Source organism: Phyllobates terribilis, unplaced genomic scaffold, assembly GCF_046119375.1.
Source record: "Phyllobates terribilis strain yellow unplaced genomic scaffold, ASM4611937v1 Scaffold_11__3_contigs__length_659146591, whole genome shotgun sequence".
NCBI classification, from domain to species: Eukaryota; Metazoa; Chordata; class Amphibia; order Anura; family Dendrobatidae; genus Phyllobates; species Phyllobates terribilis.
In genome coordinates this window covers 597324506-597339872 of record NW_027362771.1, presented here as the reverse complement: position 1 = coordinate 597339872, position 15367 = coordinate 597324506, and the positions used below count along the sequence as shown (strand labels likewise).

The following is a 15367-nucleotide window of genomic DNA, read 5'->3' as shown; positions in this document are numbered from 1 at the left end:
GATCCTGCAGAAGGTGACCGAAACGGCACCAATAACAGAAAAAGATGGGTGGATAAGGGTCCTAAGCTCTGGAGGGGACAGCACACCCAATACGTACTACAAAGTTGAAGGTGAAGTAACAGGGCTTCATAATGCAGCTTGTTTTCACAGTGATCTTATTAAATAACTAATCCTAATCAAGTAAAGATTTTAGTAAAAAATTATTATTTTTGCCCAAAAAAAAGAAAAATGTTTCTGTCAGGATTCCTGCATAGATTCTCAAAATTTTCCTTTATGTAGGTCAACATTTTCTTGGTCTCTAGTACAGAAATAGAATATACCCGACATGTGAAAAGTGTATGATCTGGAAGCGATGTGATGATGGAATCGTAGAGAAGATACTCTGGGTGATTCTGCTTGTTTTTGGGACAAAAAAACATTACAAACTACAGTATAAGTATGGAGGTGGAATTATTTCGGAGTGGATTAATGCTGCCTGGGTCAGGTAGGCAGTTCCAGGAACAGGAGTCACCCAACATCTGGTTGGACTCTCATTGAGTAGATGTGGAACGTCAGCTAAAGCAGGCGAACTCCAAGAGCAAAAAACAAGTAAAAAGCTGAAGAACTTGGAATGTAACCTCTTCAGAATGAGGAACACGCATTCCGACATTTACTGGTACATGTGTGGCCATCTGGCGTCTCTGGGCTGTGCCAGCAGTGGGTAATTTTAGTCTTTCTACCTGACAGCCCACCACTCACCCTGAGTATCGCACACGTCCTGCATGTCACACATTATTACAGTCAGTGGGCATAGTGGGCTGTGTAATACAACAAATGCACAGTACAGAAAAAGTGCGGCCCGCTATCCTTCTTCCATCCCCAAGCCCTCAGGATCCACCTCATTGTGGCCTTGATCATGTATCCCCAACACATGCCTATATCCTTCATCCCTAACGGCGGAATCAATTTGCAGAACTTAAAGGGGTTGTCCAGGCTTGGGATTCAAGTCTGCAGTCATTCTATGTGACTGAAGACTTGGAAATCCTGACAGTGCTGACTGTCATGATTCTCCAGTGTTGGCGCCAGGAACGGACAGTATGCGATTTGCAAACTTCCGTCCATATTTCTACTAGACATGTCTGGCACCACTGAGTTCACTTATATTGAGCAAGGCTGCACACGTCTGGTTGGCACATGATCGCATGTACGCAAATCACATACTTACAGTCACGCATCTGCCAGCTCCCGACGCCGGCACCAGAGAATCCTGACAGCGTGCACATTGCGTGATGTGAGGACTTACAAGTTTGCTGAGTGACTGCAGACTTGAACCCCAAGCCTGGACATCCCCTTAAGGTAAATAATATGATAAAAGGCAAGGGCTGGCAACAGGTATGCAGAAGTTAGACCTTCAGGACCGGATGGGAGTTCTTGTTTTCCCCACAGATTGCATTCAGCTACATTAAAATAGCCTATGGAGAAGATCTCAATGTTCCTGAAAAGAAGTGCTAGCTTTCTTCCTTAAACAGTAGGTCCATGCTTACATCAAGTTAATTTAATGGCTCCAATGCAGCTAAAATGAAAAACAGGATGTTTACAGAAATCTACAAATTTTTGTGTCTTCAGATCCTATGCAGATCTGCGAGTCTTCCTGCCAATGGACTGCCAATAAATCTTTCAATGTCTGATCCTGCAGATATGCTCACCTCCATCTATCCACTATTTCTGTTTTCTTAGAACTTGCCTGGTAAAATGGATTCACAAAGCCGCAGGTCAAGGTGAACACACGGGCAGAGTTATTTCCAGTTTTGCAAAAAGCAGTGGAGAGTTGTGTGATCTTGTCCGGCATGGCTGCAGGACAAGATCACGCAAGGATTGTTTGAAGTTTGTAACCATGAAGACCCTAAAGGCCTGTTCAAGCAAATCGCTAGGTTCATGCAGTGACACATCAAGTCATTCTAGAGACTAAAAAAGGCTTGTAGACAACCCTTTATAGTAGGCACTTTATGGGGTCATATTGGTTGTCACTCAAGGTTAGGCTACATTAATAAGATATATGCTGTAACCTTCATGGATCACCTTTCTGGGATGGCTTTCCCTCTTCTTCTTCAGAACATCCACGGCCTCGCTAGAATGAATGAGCCTGATGTGCACTTCAGCTTCCCCTGCCCATGGAAGGAGGAACGTGGCTGCATAACTACCATTACCATGGTCCTTCACCTGTCCGGTCACTCCGGCCTTCACTTTTTTGGAATGAAGCTTAGCCTGGAAGAAATCTCCACCATAGTTTTTAGGTTTTCCATAGTGATCCCGAGCCGTGATTAGCACTTCCAAGGACTCGCCAACCTTATATATATCCCGTGGATTTAACAAGTGGTAATCACAATTCTGGGGACTTGTCGAGAAATTAACATGACTGACAGTTGATGGAGGCTCAGGCCAGTCAATGAGCACAAGAAGTTCTGATAGACTAGACTTCATTGGAAAGACTGTCGTAAAAGAGATGCTGATGTTCGGTTGTTTGAAGACCTTGAAAGGTGGAGGTCTGTATTTATCCAAAGTGTCCACCATTATGTACCTGTAGAAAAACTGAAGACACCAGTAAATTAGGTGTTGGAATAGACAACCTTCGAGAAGTTTATATGACTTGTTCAAAAGGCCGTCCCATCATCCTATCAGACCAACTATTAACTTACATCTTCTCATATGTCCACTTGTGGTCCTATCATTTACATCGAGCCTTCTAATTAATTTAATCAGTGTTGGCTGCAGTGTAAGGGCCCAGATATGGTCTGTTAGGCCACGGCCCCACTGTCAGTAATTGGTCAGTATTCGATCAGTATTTTTTCTCAGGAGTGGGAGCCAAAACCAGGTGAGGAACAATCAGAGAAAAGGTATAATAGAAACAAGTCACCAATTCTGCATTTATCACCCACTCCTGGTTTTGGCTCCGACTCCTGAGAAAGAATACTGACCGAATACTGACCAAATACTGATAGTGGGGCCATAGCCTTACTCTGCATGGTTTGTTGGAGTCTGCAATCCAACTTATGTCTAATGTCAGACCTGGGATAATTATTGACCCCTCGCCCATATTCACACTGCAGCTCTTATTGTTCAGATTGCCCATTGTCTATGACCGTGAGCCCACCCAACTGCTTGGGAGCCACTGGTCTAGTCTGCCATCATTACCTTGTCTTATTGTAAGGATTTCTCATCGATTATCAGTCAATTTTCTGTTCCATATGTATGCATGAGTATTAAAGGGTTACCTGTACCATTAAAGGTTAACCGTTGTTTTTTTCTTTCTTTCTTATTTTTACATAAATCAATAGTAGACGTGAAAATAAGAAACTCTGTAATATATTTTATCAAAAAAAATCTGCATCTTTCTCCTCCTGGATGGATCTTTCATTCTCAAAATTCTCAATTCAGAGGTAAAATCTGTCTTTCAGGAATACAGATTTTTCAATTACTGAGATAGGCGATGAGAGTTGGTGCTCATGAAGTTCTAAAGAGAGGGATGAGCTAGAGGCAGTCACAAAAGGGAGGAGCTGGAAGCAGACATAGATATAGGGGAGGAGATAGACTCAGACACCGACAGAGGGGGAGGAGCTAAACATAGGCAAATACATAGAGGGGGAGGAGCTAGAGGCAGAAACATAGAGGGGGAGGAGCTAAATGCAGAGACAGACATAGAGGGAGGAGCTAGAGGCAGAAACATACAGAGGGGGAGGAGCTAAAGGCAGATACAGACATACAGTAGAGACCAAAAGTTTGGACACACCTTCTCATGTGAGCTTCAAGAGGTAGTCACCGGAAATGGTCTTCCAACAATCTTGAAGGAGTTCCCAGAGATGCTTAGCACTTGTTGGCCCTTTTGCTTCCACTCTGCGGTCCAGCTCACCCCAAACCATCTCGATTGGGTTCAGGTCTGGTGACTGTGGAGTCCAGGTCATCTGGGGTAGCACCCCATCACTCTCCTTCTTGGTCAAATAGCCCTTACACAGCCTGGAGGTGTGTTTGGGGTCATTGTCCTGTTAAAAAATAAATGATGGTCCAACTAAACGCAAACCGGATGGAATAGCATGCCGCTGCAAGATGCTGTGGTAGCCATGCTGGTTCAGTATGCAGTGTCACCAGCAAAGCACCCCCGCACCATCACACCTCCTCCTCCATGCTTCACGGTGGGAACCAGGCATGTAGAGTCCATCCGGTCACCTTTTCTGCGTCCACAAAGACACGGTGGTTGGAACCAAAGATCTCAAATTTGGACTCATCAGACCAAATCACAGATTTCCACTGGTCTAATGTCCATTCCTTCTGTTCTTTAGCCCAAACAAGTCTCTTCTGCTTGTTGCCTGTCCTTAGCAGTGGTTTCCTAGCAGCTAAAAGTTGTTGAAGAGATGTGTCTGCTGCTAGAACTCTGTGTGGCATTGACCTGGTCTCTAATCTGAGCTGCTGTTAACCTGCGATTTCTGCGGCTGGTGACTCGGATAAACTTATCCTCAGAAGCAGAGGTGACTCTTGGTCTTCCTTTCCTGGGGCGGTCCTCATGTGAGCCAGTTTCTTTGTAGCGCTTGATGGTTTTTGCAACTGCACTTGGGGACACTTTCAAAGTTTTCCCAATTTTTCGCACTGATTGACCTTCATTTCTTAAAGTAATGATGGCCACTCGTTTTTCTTTACTTAGCTGCTTTTTTCTTGCCATAATACAAATTCTAACAGTCTATTCAGTAGGACTATCAGCTGTGTATCCACCAGACTTCTGCACAACACAACTGATGGTCCCAACCCCATTTATAAGGCAAGAAATCACACTTATCAAACCTGACAGGGCACACCTGTGAAGTGAAGACCATTTCCGGTGACTACCTCTTGAAGCTCATCAAGAGAATGCCAAGAGTGTGCAAAGCAGTCATCAAAGCAAAAGGTGGCTACTTTGAAGAACCTAGAATATAAGACATATTTGCAGTTGTTTCACACTTTTTTGTTAAGTATATAATTCCACATGTGGTAATTCATAGTTTTGATGCCTTCAGTGTGAATGTACAATTTTCATAGTCATGAAAATACAGAAAAATCTTTAAATGAGAAGGTGTGTCCAAACTTTTGGTCTGTACTGTAGAGGGAGGAGCTAGAGGCAGACACAGACACAGAAGAGAATGTGCAAGAGACAGACACAGAAGGGGAGGTGCTAGAGGAAGACACAGAAGGGGAGGAGCTAGAGGAAGACACAGAATGGGAGGAGCTAGAGGCAGACACAGACACAGCAGGGGAGAAGCCCAAATATGTACCCAAAAATAATGCCACTGACAAATACAACTTGAAAAAAAAACAAGCCCTCATACAGCTTAGTCGATGAAAAAAAAAACATATATATATTATGGCTCCTGGAATGGGACAATGAAAAAAACTAAAGCCCTTAAAGGGTTAATTGATTTGTGCCCAATCAAGCAGGGCTCATCAACTGGATCCTTCAATTACTTTTTTTTGCCTTTTTTTCTGTGTTTCTGTTGTTGTTTCAAGGATATAGACGCCATTGGAGGCTTTCTTTTAAGTACAAGTATTATGGGCTAAAAAACAACGTAATAATTTGCACTATTTGGCTTTTTCGTGATCTTGGCTGGTTGCAGAATGAGTTACCTGAGAATTCAACAGTGAGCTCATTATGATAAGGATTATGTAACTGTGATTCTTATCTGTCCTCTCCACTGATTTCTGACCACAAAGTTCTAGTTCAACTTTGATGTGGTGTGTGCTCCTAAACTAGCTAAGAAGGTCAGAAAAAGACAGATAAAGTGTTGCAAACTCACTCCTCACAATGAGTTCCCTGAACAATTATCAGTTAACTCATTCTGCAGCCAGCAATAGACAGTCCAACATAAAGGCTATAAAAAGCAACAGTGCATAGTGTTTTCTGAAACCTAATTGCAAAAATGATTGATTGCCAAAAAATGTATTTATTTAAGCAAAAACAATTCCCACACTTCACTTATTGAAGAGAATGGCAACATCATTTTCTAACTGAAATCCATGGAAAAAAAAGCTCAGATTAAAAATACCCTTAAAGAATAGAGGCCAAATCAGATGTTTACATACATAATGCGCAAAAAGCCCCGTACACGGTGCTGCGCCGCCAACTCGTGCAGAAAGTGATGTTATTACACACAGAGTGATCAATTTTAAGTGTCTATTTCTGTTAATGTTGATGATTATGGCTTACAGCCAATGAAAACACAAAAGTCATTATCTCAGTAAAATTAGAATAATTAACAAAAAACACCTGCAAAGGCTTCCAAAGCATTTAAAAAGGTCCCTTAGTCTGTTTCAGTAGGCTTCACATTCATGGGGAAGACTGCTGACTTGACAGATGTCCAGAAGGCAGTCAATGACACACTCCACAAGGTCCCAGAGTCTGGAGGAGGAGTGGAGAGGCCACAATCCAAGCTGCTGGAGGTCTAGTGTGAAGTTTCCACAATCAGTGATGGTTTGGGGGGCCATGTCATCTGCTGGTGGAGGTCCACTGTGTTTTATCAAGACCAAAGTCAGCGCAGCCGTCTACCAGGACATTAGAGCACTTCATGCTTCCCTCTGACGACAAGCTATTTGGAGATGGAAATGTCATTCTCCAGCAGGACTTGGCCCCTGTCCACACTGCCAAAAGTACCAATACCTGGTTTACACACAACAGTATCACTGTGCTTGATTGGCAGCAAACTCGCCTGACCTTAACCCCATAGAGAATCTATTATAGAGAATCTATGGGGTATTGTCAAGAGGAAGATGAGACCCCAGAGCCAACAATGCAGACGAGATGAAGGCTGCTATCAAAGCCACCTGGGCTTCCATAACCCCTCAGCAGCCACAGGCTGAACGCCTCCATGCCACATTGCCGCATTGATGCAGTAATTGATGCAAAAGGAGCCCGACCAAGTATTGAGGCATTTACTTAACATACATTTCAGTAGGCCAACATTTCGGATTTTAAAAACATTTTTCAAGCTGTTGTTATAAAGTATTCTAATTTACTGAGATAATGACTTTTGTGTTTTCATTGGCTGTAATGTAGCACCCTGCTATTACAGGTACCACAGGACCCAAAAGGGTGCATGGACGGACTTCTCCACAAGAGGCCCTCACTACATACAAACACCTCCACCCTTCCACCTCATACCACCAGAGGGAGCCTGTTAGGGATATATATACTGGAGGGTGGAGTTAGAAAGTCAGACAGTGTGCTGGCACTTAGACCAGTGAAGAAGCAGCACGTGAGCTGCTGTGTACTGAGGGCCCCGAGTGTGGCTGGAGGCAAAGAGGAGAGGAGAAAGGAGTTAAGGGGGCAGAGGATCATCACAGGCACACCCCAGAATACAAACCGGACACCGGGTCCGTGCCTACAGGGTCCTCTACACCCAGTAGGGATTACCGGCATACCAGGAGGATTACAGATCCCTGGTCGACCTGAAACTAAACCCTTTACAAGACTAGGAACCACGAAGGCCCCAGCGTCCAGGGATAGTGGTTGCCAGAGAAAGGTCCTACTACCAAGTGACAGGTGAGAGAACAACACAACACAGAAGCTAGGCCCAGATGCAGGCTGGCCAGGAGCTTAGAGAGAGGGAGAAACGGACCAGGAGGCCCTATACCCGCTCACTGGGGAGAAGTCCTCAAGTGCACCCATCCTACTGAGTACCCTGGACCGTACCTGACATCCGCACCAGTAAAGGTATTGAAGTGAATCTCCTGTCTCTGTCAGTTACTCCTGCTGTGCCATCTCTTCTGCACTACAATGCGCAGCATCACCATCTGCACTTACACTGCCCTGGGGCTGTGCTCTGCCTGTGGAGAGCCGCACCAACCCAGCTGCCCTAACACCTGCCCCGGAGGTCTGCAGCAGCGCTGGTATCCGTTACCAGAAACCACAAGTGGCGTCACGAGACAAAAACTGTTACCAACCAAAAACCCCTTTTTCAAGAGAGACCCCAGAGTACGGGCCCGGGAGCCGACTGCCGTGACATCCTAAACAAGGTAAAAGGCCTGGGTACCGAGTCCCTTATATCCCCCTGGGCAAGACAGTAAGCCATAATCATCAACATTAACAGAAATAAACACTTGAAATAGATCCCTCTGTGTGTAATGACTCTATATAATAGATCCCTCTGTGTGTAATGACTCTATATAATAGATCCCTCTGTGTGTAATGACTCTATATAATAGATACCTCTGTGTGTAATGACTCTATATAATAGATCCCTCTGTGTGTGATGACTCTATATAATAGATCCCTGTGTGTGATGACTCTATATAATAGATCCCTCTGTGTGTAATGACTCTATATAATAGATCCCTCTGTGTGTAATGACTCTATATAATAGATCCCTCTGTGTGTAATGACTCTATATAATAGATCCCTCTGTGTGTAATGACTCTATATAATAGATCCCTCTGTGTGTAATGACTCTATATAATAGATCCCTCTGTGTGTAATGACTCTATATAATAGATCCCTCTGTGTGTAATGACTCTATATAATAGATCCCTCTGTGTGTAATGACTCTATATAATAGATCCCTCTGTGTGTAATGACTCTATATAATAGATCCCTCTGTGTGTAATGACTCTATATAATAGATCCCTCTGTGTGTAATGACTCTATATAATAGATCCCTCTGTGTGTAATGACTCTATATAATAGATCCCTCTGTGTGTAATGACTCTATATAATAGATCCCTCTGTGTGTAATGACTCTATATAATAGATCCCTCTGCGTGTAATGACTCTATATAATAGATCCCTCTGTGTAATGACTCTATATAATAGATCACTCTGTGTGTAATGACTCTATATAATAGATCCCTCTGTGTGTAATGACTCTATATAATAGATCCCTCTGCGTGTAATGACTCTATATAATAGATCCTTCTGTGTGTAATGACTCTATATAATAGATCCCTCTGTGTGTAATGACACTATATAATAGATCCCTCTGCGTGTAATGACTCTATATAATAGATCCCTTTGCGTGTAATGACTCTATATAATAGATCCCTCTGTGTGTAATGACTCTATATAATAGATCCCTCTGTGTGTAATGACTCTATATAATAGATCGCTCTGTGTGTAATGACTCTATATAATAGATCCCTCTGTGTGTAATGACTCTATATAATAGATCCCTCTGTGTGTAATGACTCTATATAATAGATCCCTCTGTGTGTAATGACTCTATATAATAGATCGCTCTGTGTGTAATGACTCTATATAATAGATCCCTCTGTGTGTAATGACTCTATATAATAGATCGCTCTGTGTGTAATGACTCTATATAATAGATCGCTCTGTGTGTAATGACTCTATATAATAGATCCCTCTGCGTGTAATGACTCTATATAATAGATCACTCTGCGTGTAATGACTCTATATAATAGATCTCTCTGCGTGTAATGACTCTATATAATAAATCCCTCTGCGTGTAATGACTCTATATAATAGATCCCTCTGCGTGTAATGACTCTATATAATAGATCGCTCTGAGTGTACTGACTATATAATAGATCGCTCTGTGTGTAATGACTCTATATAATAGATCACTCTGTGTGTAATGACTCTATATAATAGATCGCTCTGTGTGTAATGACTCTATATAATAGATCCCTCTGTGTGTAATGACTCTATATAATAGATCACTCTGTGTGTAATGACTCTATATAATAGATCGCTCTGTGTGTAATGACTCTATATAATAGATCCCTCTGTGTATAATGACTCTATATAATAGATCCCTCTGTGTGTACTGACTCTATATAATAGATCCCTCTGTGTGTACTGACTCTATATAATAGATCCCTCTGTGTGTACTGACTCTATATAATATAGGAGTTTCACTTTTTGTATTGAAGAACTGAAATAAATTAACTTTTTGATGATATTCTAATTTAGTCTTCTATCGGGAGACAAACAAAGCCACACACACCAGGTTGTCCTACAGAGAATCTCAATTATTATGGCAAAAAAACATGTTTTTACAGGTTTTATGGTTACTAAAAAGTTGTATACGTGGTGATACGTGGTGGTAGAAACATTGATTTGACAGAAAATATGCATCCGTGTTATGATGGATAGACTTTATAACGACTGAATTACGTGTCAAAAACCATTGTAAGCAATTTGCCCTTGGTCACATTCTCCATCCATCAAGGTCAAGTGTTGTAAAACAAGGATGTCTCCGGATGTCAAGTCGCAGTACAAAGACATTAATACATAGGGGCAAAATTTGATTAGCCTTATAACCTGGTTCAATCCATGATCACCTGGTAGCTCTAATTGAGCTTTCACAGACAGGTTTTGCACTATTTACTCCAACTATCAGGACCAAGAAGAACCCCGGCCTTCACCCTTTAACCCGTATACAGGATTGTGGATTTACACAGAGGCACTAAGTCCTCGTAGTAGCTGCTGGCCTGTGGAGTGGTGTGATAGGGAAGGTCAGAGCCAGGAGGGAAAACAGGTTTTGCACTATCTACTCCAACTATTAGATCCAGGGGAAACCTGGCCTTCACCTTTTAACCCATGTAAAGGATTGTGGACTTACACAGAGGCACTAGGTTAAGTCCTCGTAGTAGCTGCTGGCTTGTGGAGTGGTCTGGTAGGAAAGGTTAAAACCAGGAGGGAAAACAGGTTTTGCACTATCTACTCCAACTATCAAGACCCAGGGGAATCCTGACCTTCACCCCTTAACCTGTGTACAGGATTGTGGAATTACACAGAGGCACTTGGTTAAATCATCGGAGTAGCTGCTGGACAGTGGAGTGGTCTGGTAGGAAAAGTGACTCAGAACCAGGAGGGAAAACAAGACACAAGATTGTAAGAAAGAAGAAATGTCAGAAAATAGGTCAAGGTCGGAATGAGAATCAAACAGTCTGAACAGGAGTTGAACAATAAAAGTGAACCAAAGCTAGTAAAAACTATAACTGGCAAATCCCAGCAGTAAGCTGGAAGGTTAGTAGGGTGTGGTGTTTTCTCATTGGCCACAGCTGGACAGTACACACACCCGTGCTATCAGGCACTACAGATCCTATCCACACTAGTCTCTGAGTGCAGCTTCTGTAAATACAGTATATACAGTATATATAGGCATTACATTGCTGTCTGCCAGTATCCTGAACATGAAATGAGCAAAACATATTATCCAGTGCCATCATGCTAAAATCCCATAGGCTCCAAAGGTAAAGTCTATATTACTTAAGGCACTTGGGAATATTAGGTCATTGTGTATATATGTGGATGAACATCACATGAAAAGATCACCTAATGATAACACAGAATAAGTGTGGATACATATCTAGGCAAGAGTATATACCAGGTAACATTCCCAAGTGCCTTAAGTAATACAGACTTTACCTTTGGAGCCTATGGGATTTTAGCATGATGGCACTGGATAATAGACACTGAGCTACAGGACATTAGTTAAATATATTTTTGTGGGCTTCTTTTCATTATGGACCGTGTTGATCCTACTTATGATGGATTTTTAACAATGTATGTGTCTGCACCCCTCATACTAGATATCTATTTCTGATTTTAATGAAATTATAAATAAAGGTTAATTTTTATTATGAACACTTTTTGGGCTGTGTTTGATCGCATGTTTTTTCTTCAATTGAACACTTTTTGATTTTGTGGGGTTGAAATTCAGCTGTCTGCAGAGCTTGTCAGCGCAGAGCTTCTGAGTGCAGAGCACAAAAACCTTTTTTTTTCATTTGATAATGTGATAGTGCAAGCTGTGTTAGCCCAGCTTCTCATTTTTTTGGTGGGTGAAATTCAGCTGTTCTCCAGAGCAAAAAAATAGATATTTTCTGCTGCCAGCCACAGTCCACCAAAGATTTTTTTGTGTGGCAGACGTGTTACACTCTGCTATAAGCCACCTAGTGCTTTTAGTGGCGATGAAATTCAGCTGTTTTCAGAGCTTGAGCAGAGCCAAAAAATCTATTTTTTGCTGTTGGTAACGTTATACAGCAGCCTAGATCTGAGTTTGAAATAGTTTGGAGAATATCTCGTATGTTATACAGGCGTCATCCACAGTAAAAAAAATACTTTCTTCGTTTCCTAACGTTATACAGCAGGGACATCTCAGTTTGAAATAGTTTGGAGAATATCTCCTATGTTATACAGACATCAACCATAGTAAAAAAAATACTTTCTTCGTTTCCTAACGTTATACAGCAGGGACATCTCAGTTTGAAATAGTTTTGAGAATATCTCCTATGTTATACAGGCATCAACCATAGTAAAAAAAATACTTTATTCAGTTCCTAATAGTGATGAGCGAGCTCTAAAATGCTCGGGAGCTCGATGCTCTGGTCGAGCACATTGGAATACTCGAGTGCTCGGTCCGAGTAACGAGCCCAATGTAAGTCTATGGGAAACTCGAGTATTTTTCTGGCGACCCCCATCCCCCCCCCGGCGGTCTGCAGAGGGCTTAAAAATTGCCAAAATCGATGGGAAAAGTGCTCAAATGACATGGGAACAGCATGGGGAAGACCCCTGGAAGCATTTCTGACTCCCAGGTCACTGCTGTCAACAACGCTGTCACAGTATTACACCACTTTTACGGATTCACAATAAAACATACAAAAACGAAACCAAAGTGCATTTTTCTCGGAAATATGTTAAGGAACATCCTTTCCAGGTTAATGACTTGTATATAAGGCAAAATAAATATACAAAAACAAAAATGCTCCTCCACACCTTGGGCTATGTGCACACGTAGCGTTTTTGATACGTTTTTGCACTTTTGCATTGCTTTCAACCAAGACAAATGCATTTACCAGGAAATGCCATTTTAACATTTTACAACCTTATCTGGCCATGTGGTGTGTGACACATCATCAGATGCATCCTGTTTCATTTATGAAGGAGGAACTCTGAAAGTCACAAAGCCTATTTTTATAGGGCCATCAGGAGGCCCTTACTATTCTTAAAGGGCCAGTAGTCGGCCCTCGCTATTGTTAGAGAGCCATCAGCCAGCTATGCTTTGTTGTTCCCATTATTAATGAGTGGGTCTCCTATACTGTTATTGCATATGCAGTGACTGCAAGGGCTGCCAAAAATTTGGACACAACCCAATACCCCCTTGAAGAGATATAGAGGAGGGTCTCAGTAAAAAAAAAATTCCCATTAAAAAGGAGCGGGTCTCCAATAGTGGTAATACCCATGCTGTGACTGCAAGGGCTGCCAAAATTTGGGTAAAACCCCACTAACAATTTAAAGACACATAGTGCAGGGCCACAGTAACGAGTATGACATGTTCCCATTAGAAAGGAGAGGGTCTGCTATTCAGTTATAGGGTATGCAGTTGGTCCAACGGCTGACCAAATTTGGGAAAAACCCTACTAACAATTTAAAGACACATAGAGCAGGGCCACAGTAACAACATGTTCCCATTAGAAAGGAAAGGGCCTCCCATACTGTTTGCCTATGCAGTGACTGAAATGCCTGTCAAAAATTTGGAGGCACTCCATGCCCCTTGCAAGAGACGTAAGGGTCGGAGTGCCTCCTGAAAACAATGTTCCTATTATTAGGAAGTGTAGACACACTGCAACGGAATGAAAATGGAAGAAATTTCAGATTTTGGAACACTCTTATAGGTGATATGTCTGATAGAGAACCACGGTTTTAAATAGTAGCCTGTAATTTACTAATACTATTCTTCCCAGACACCTAGTGTGAATTGCTTGACCAACACAATGCAACAGAATGGAAAAGGAGGCCAATATTTCCCATGTTCAGTTTAAATTTCGGGATTTTTATCGCTAAAATATGGAACAGATCTGGCTGCATTCTGCAGTGAGAACAAGCAAATGGAGCAGAAAAATGGTGTACTCGGAATTGCTTTTTAAGCAAATAAGCAGGATTAAGATCAATTTTTTTTTTCCCTGGCCCCTGATACCTGGGGCTATGTCTACTAATATCTGTAAAAACAGCAGCAGCAGACAGGATGTTCAATGGACCCTCTTGCATTATATGCACTGCAGTCTGCCACATACCCTGCCTGCCTGCCTAACTCCTGCTATCACCACTGAATATAAGCAGCTGGATTAGTCCTCAGAAGGACTGTTAGTTCAGTTGGATATATATATGTATATTGTGGAATACCTATACCAATTATAAAGAAGCAAATCTCTCCCTGAAGTAACTGCACCTCTCCCTACTCTGCCTGATTCCGGGATAGACTGTGATGAGCACGGCGGCGCCCGGTCTTATATACACCTGATGACGCTGTGCGGCCAGCCAATCACTGTAATGTCCACAACCAACATGGCTACGGCATTACAGTGCGTGGCAGGCAATCACTGCATGTTCATTGGCTCTCTAAAGAGCGTCTAACCTGCAGGGAGGAGACCCGAGTTCCCACCCGAGCAACCCCGAAATACTCGCCGAGCACCGAGCTCGTCGAGGACAGTTATGCTCGGGTGAGTACGGAGCAGGGGCAAGCACGTTCGCTCATTACTATTTCCTAACACTATACAGCAGGAACATCTCAGTTTGAAATAGTTTTAAAGAAAATCTCCTATGTTATACAGACCTCATCCACAGTAAAAAAAAAAATACTTTGTTCGGTTAGTAACGTTATACAGAAAGCCATATCTTACCTTGTCATTTAGTGCCGCTGAAATTCAGGTGTGTGCAGAGCTGTTACATAGGAAATAAATCTAATTTTGTTTTGCTAATAGCGTGCTCCTACTACAGTACCTGAGCAACATGAGAGGTAAAAAGAGAGATTGTGGTGGAAGGGGGAATAGGCTTGGTGGTCAAGGTATATGTGGGGTAGGTGGTAATGTTAGTGAATGCACTAGTGAACCAACACCGTCATGTCCTACCCAAAGACAACTGACAACTTCTGTTACTGGACAGGCTACTCCACTCCCTTTCTTTTAGCAGCCGCACAGCGATACGCCTTGTTGATAAGGGCCAGAAAGAGCAGGTGCTCCAGTGGATGGCAACCGCTGCTTCAAGTGCCCTCTCCTCTTCTTCCTCCACCTCAACATCACACACAGTACAGTCCACAGAGGTAGTGTGGCGCCCCTGAAGGTTCAGTTGCCACAGAGGTACTGCACCTCACCCAGAGGTGTGGTGTCTCCTTCTCTTAGGTAAGGAGGGAGTGCTGCCCGGAACCCCAATACCTGCATCCAACACTACACTGCTCCAGGCTGGCTGGAAGGCCAACAGCTGCTGAGCCCTGTCCCTGGCTGGAGTGGGGGGAACCCAGAGGTAGGGGGAACCAGTAGTGGGTGTGGGTGGAGGAAGCAGCCACCGTGATATCCCCCAGCCACCAGAGGCCCGGCTGCCGAGTACCCCACGGCCCAGGGGGCGCGTCAGCTCTGG

At 42.9% G+C, this 15367-nt stretch overlaps 1 protein-coding gene across 5 annotated transcripts in view; it reads right to left on the bottom strand.

Annotated features, from left to right (window-relative positions):
- LOC141167088 (NXPE family member 3-like) overlaps positions 1 to 15367 on the bottom strand; it is a 159376-nt gene that overhangs the window by 43111 nt on the left and 100898 nt on the right. For all 5 annotated transcript variants that reach the window (XM_073654430.1, XM_073654431.1, XM_073654432.1 and 2 more), the window contains exon 2: positions 2059 to 2568. In XM_073654430.1, the coding sequence (XP_073510531.1) occupies positions 2059 to 2568 (510 nt within the window). The remainder of the gene's footprint in view (positions 1 to 2058; positions 2569 to 15367) is intronic.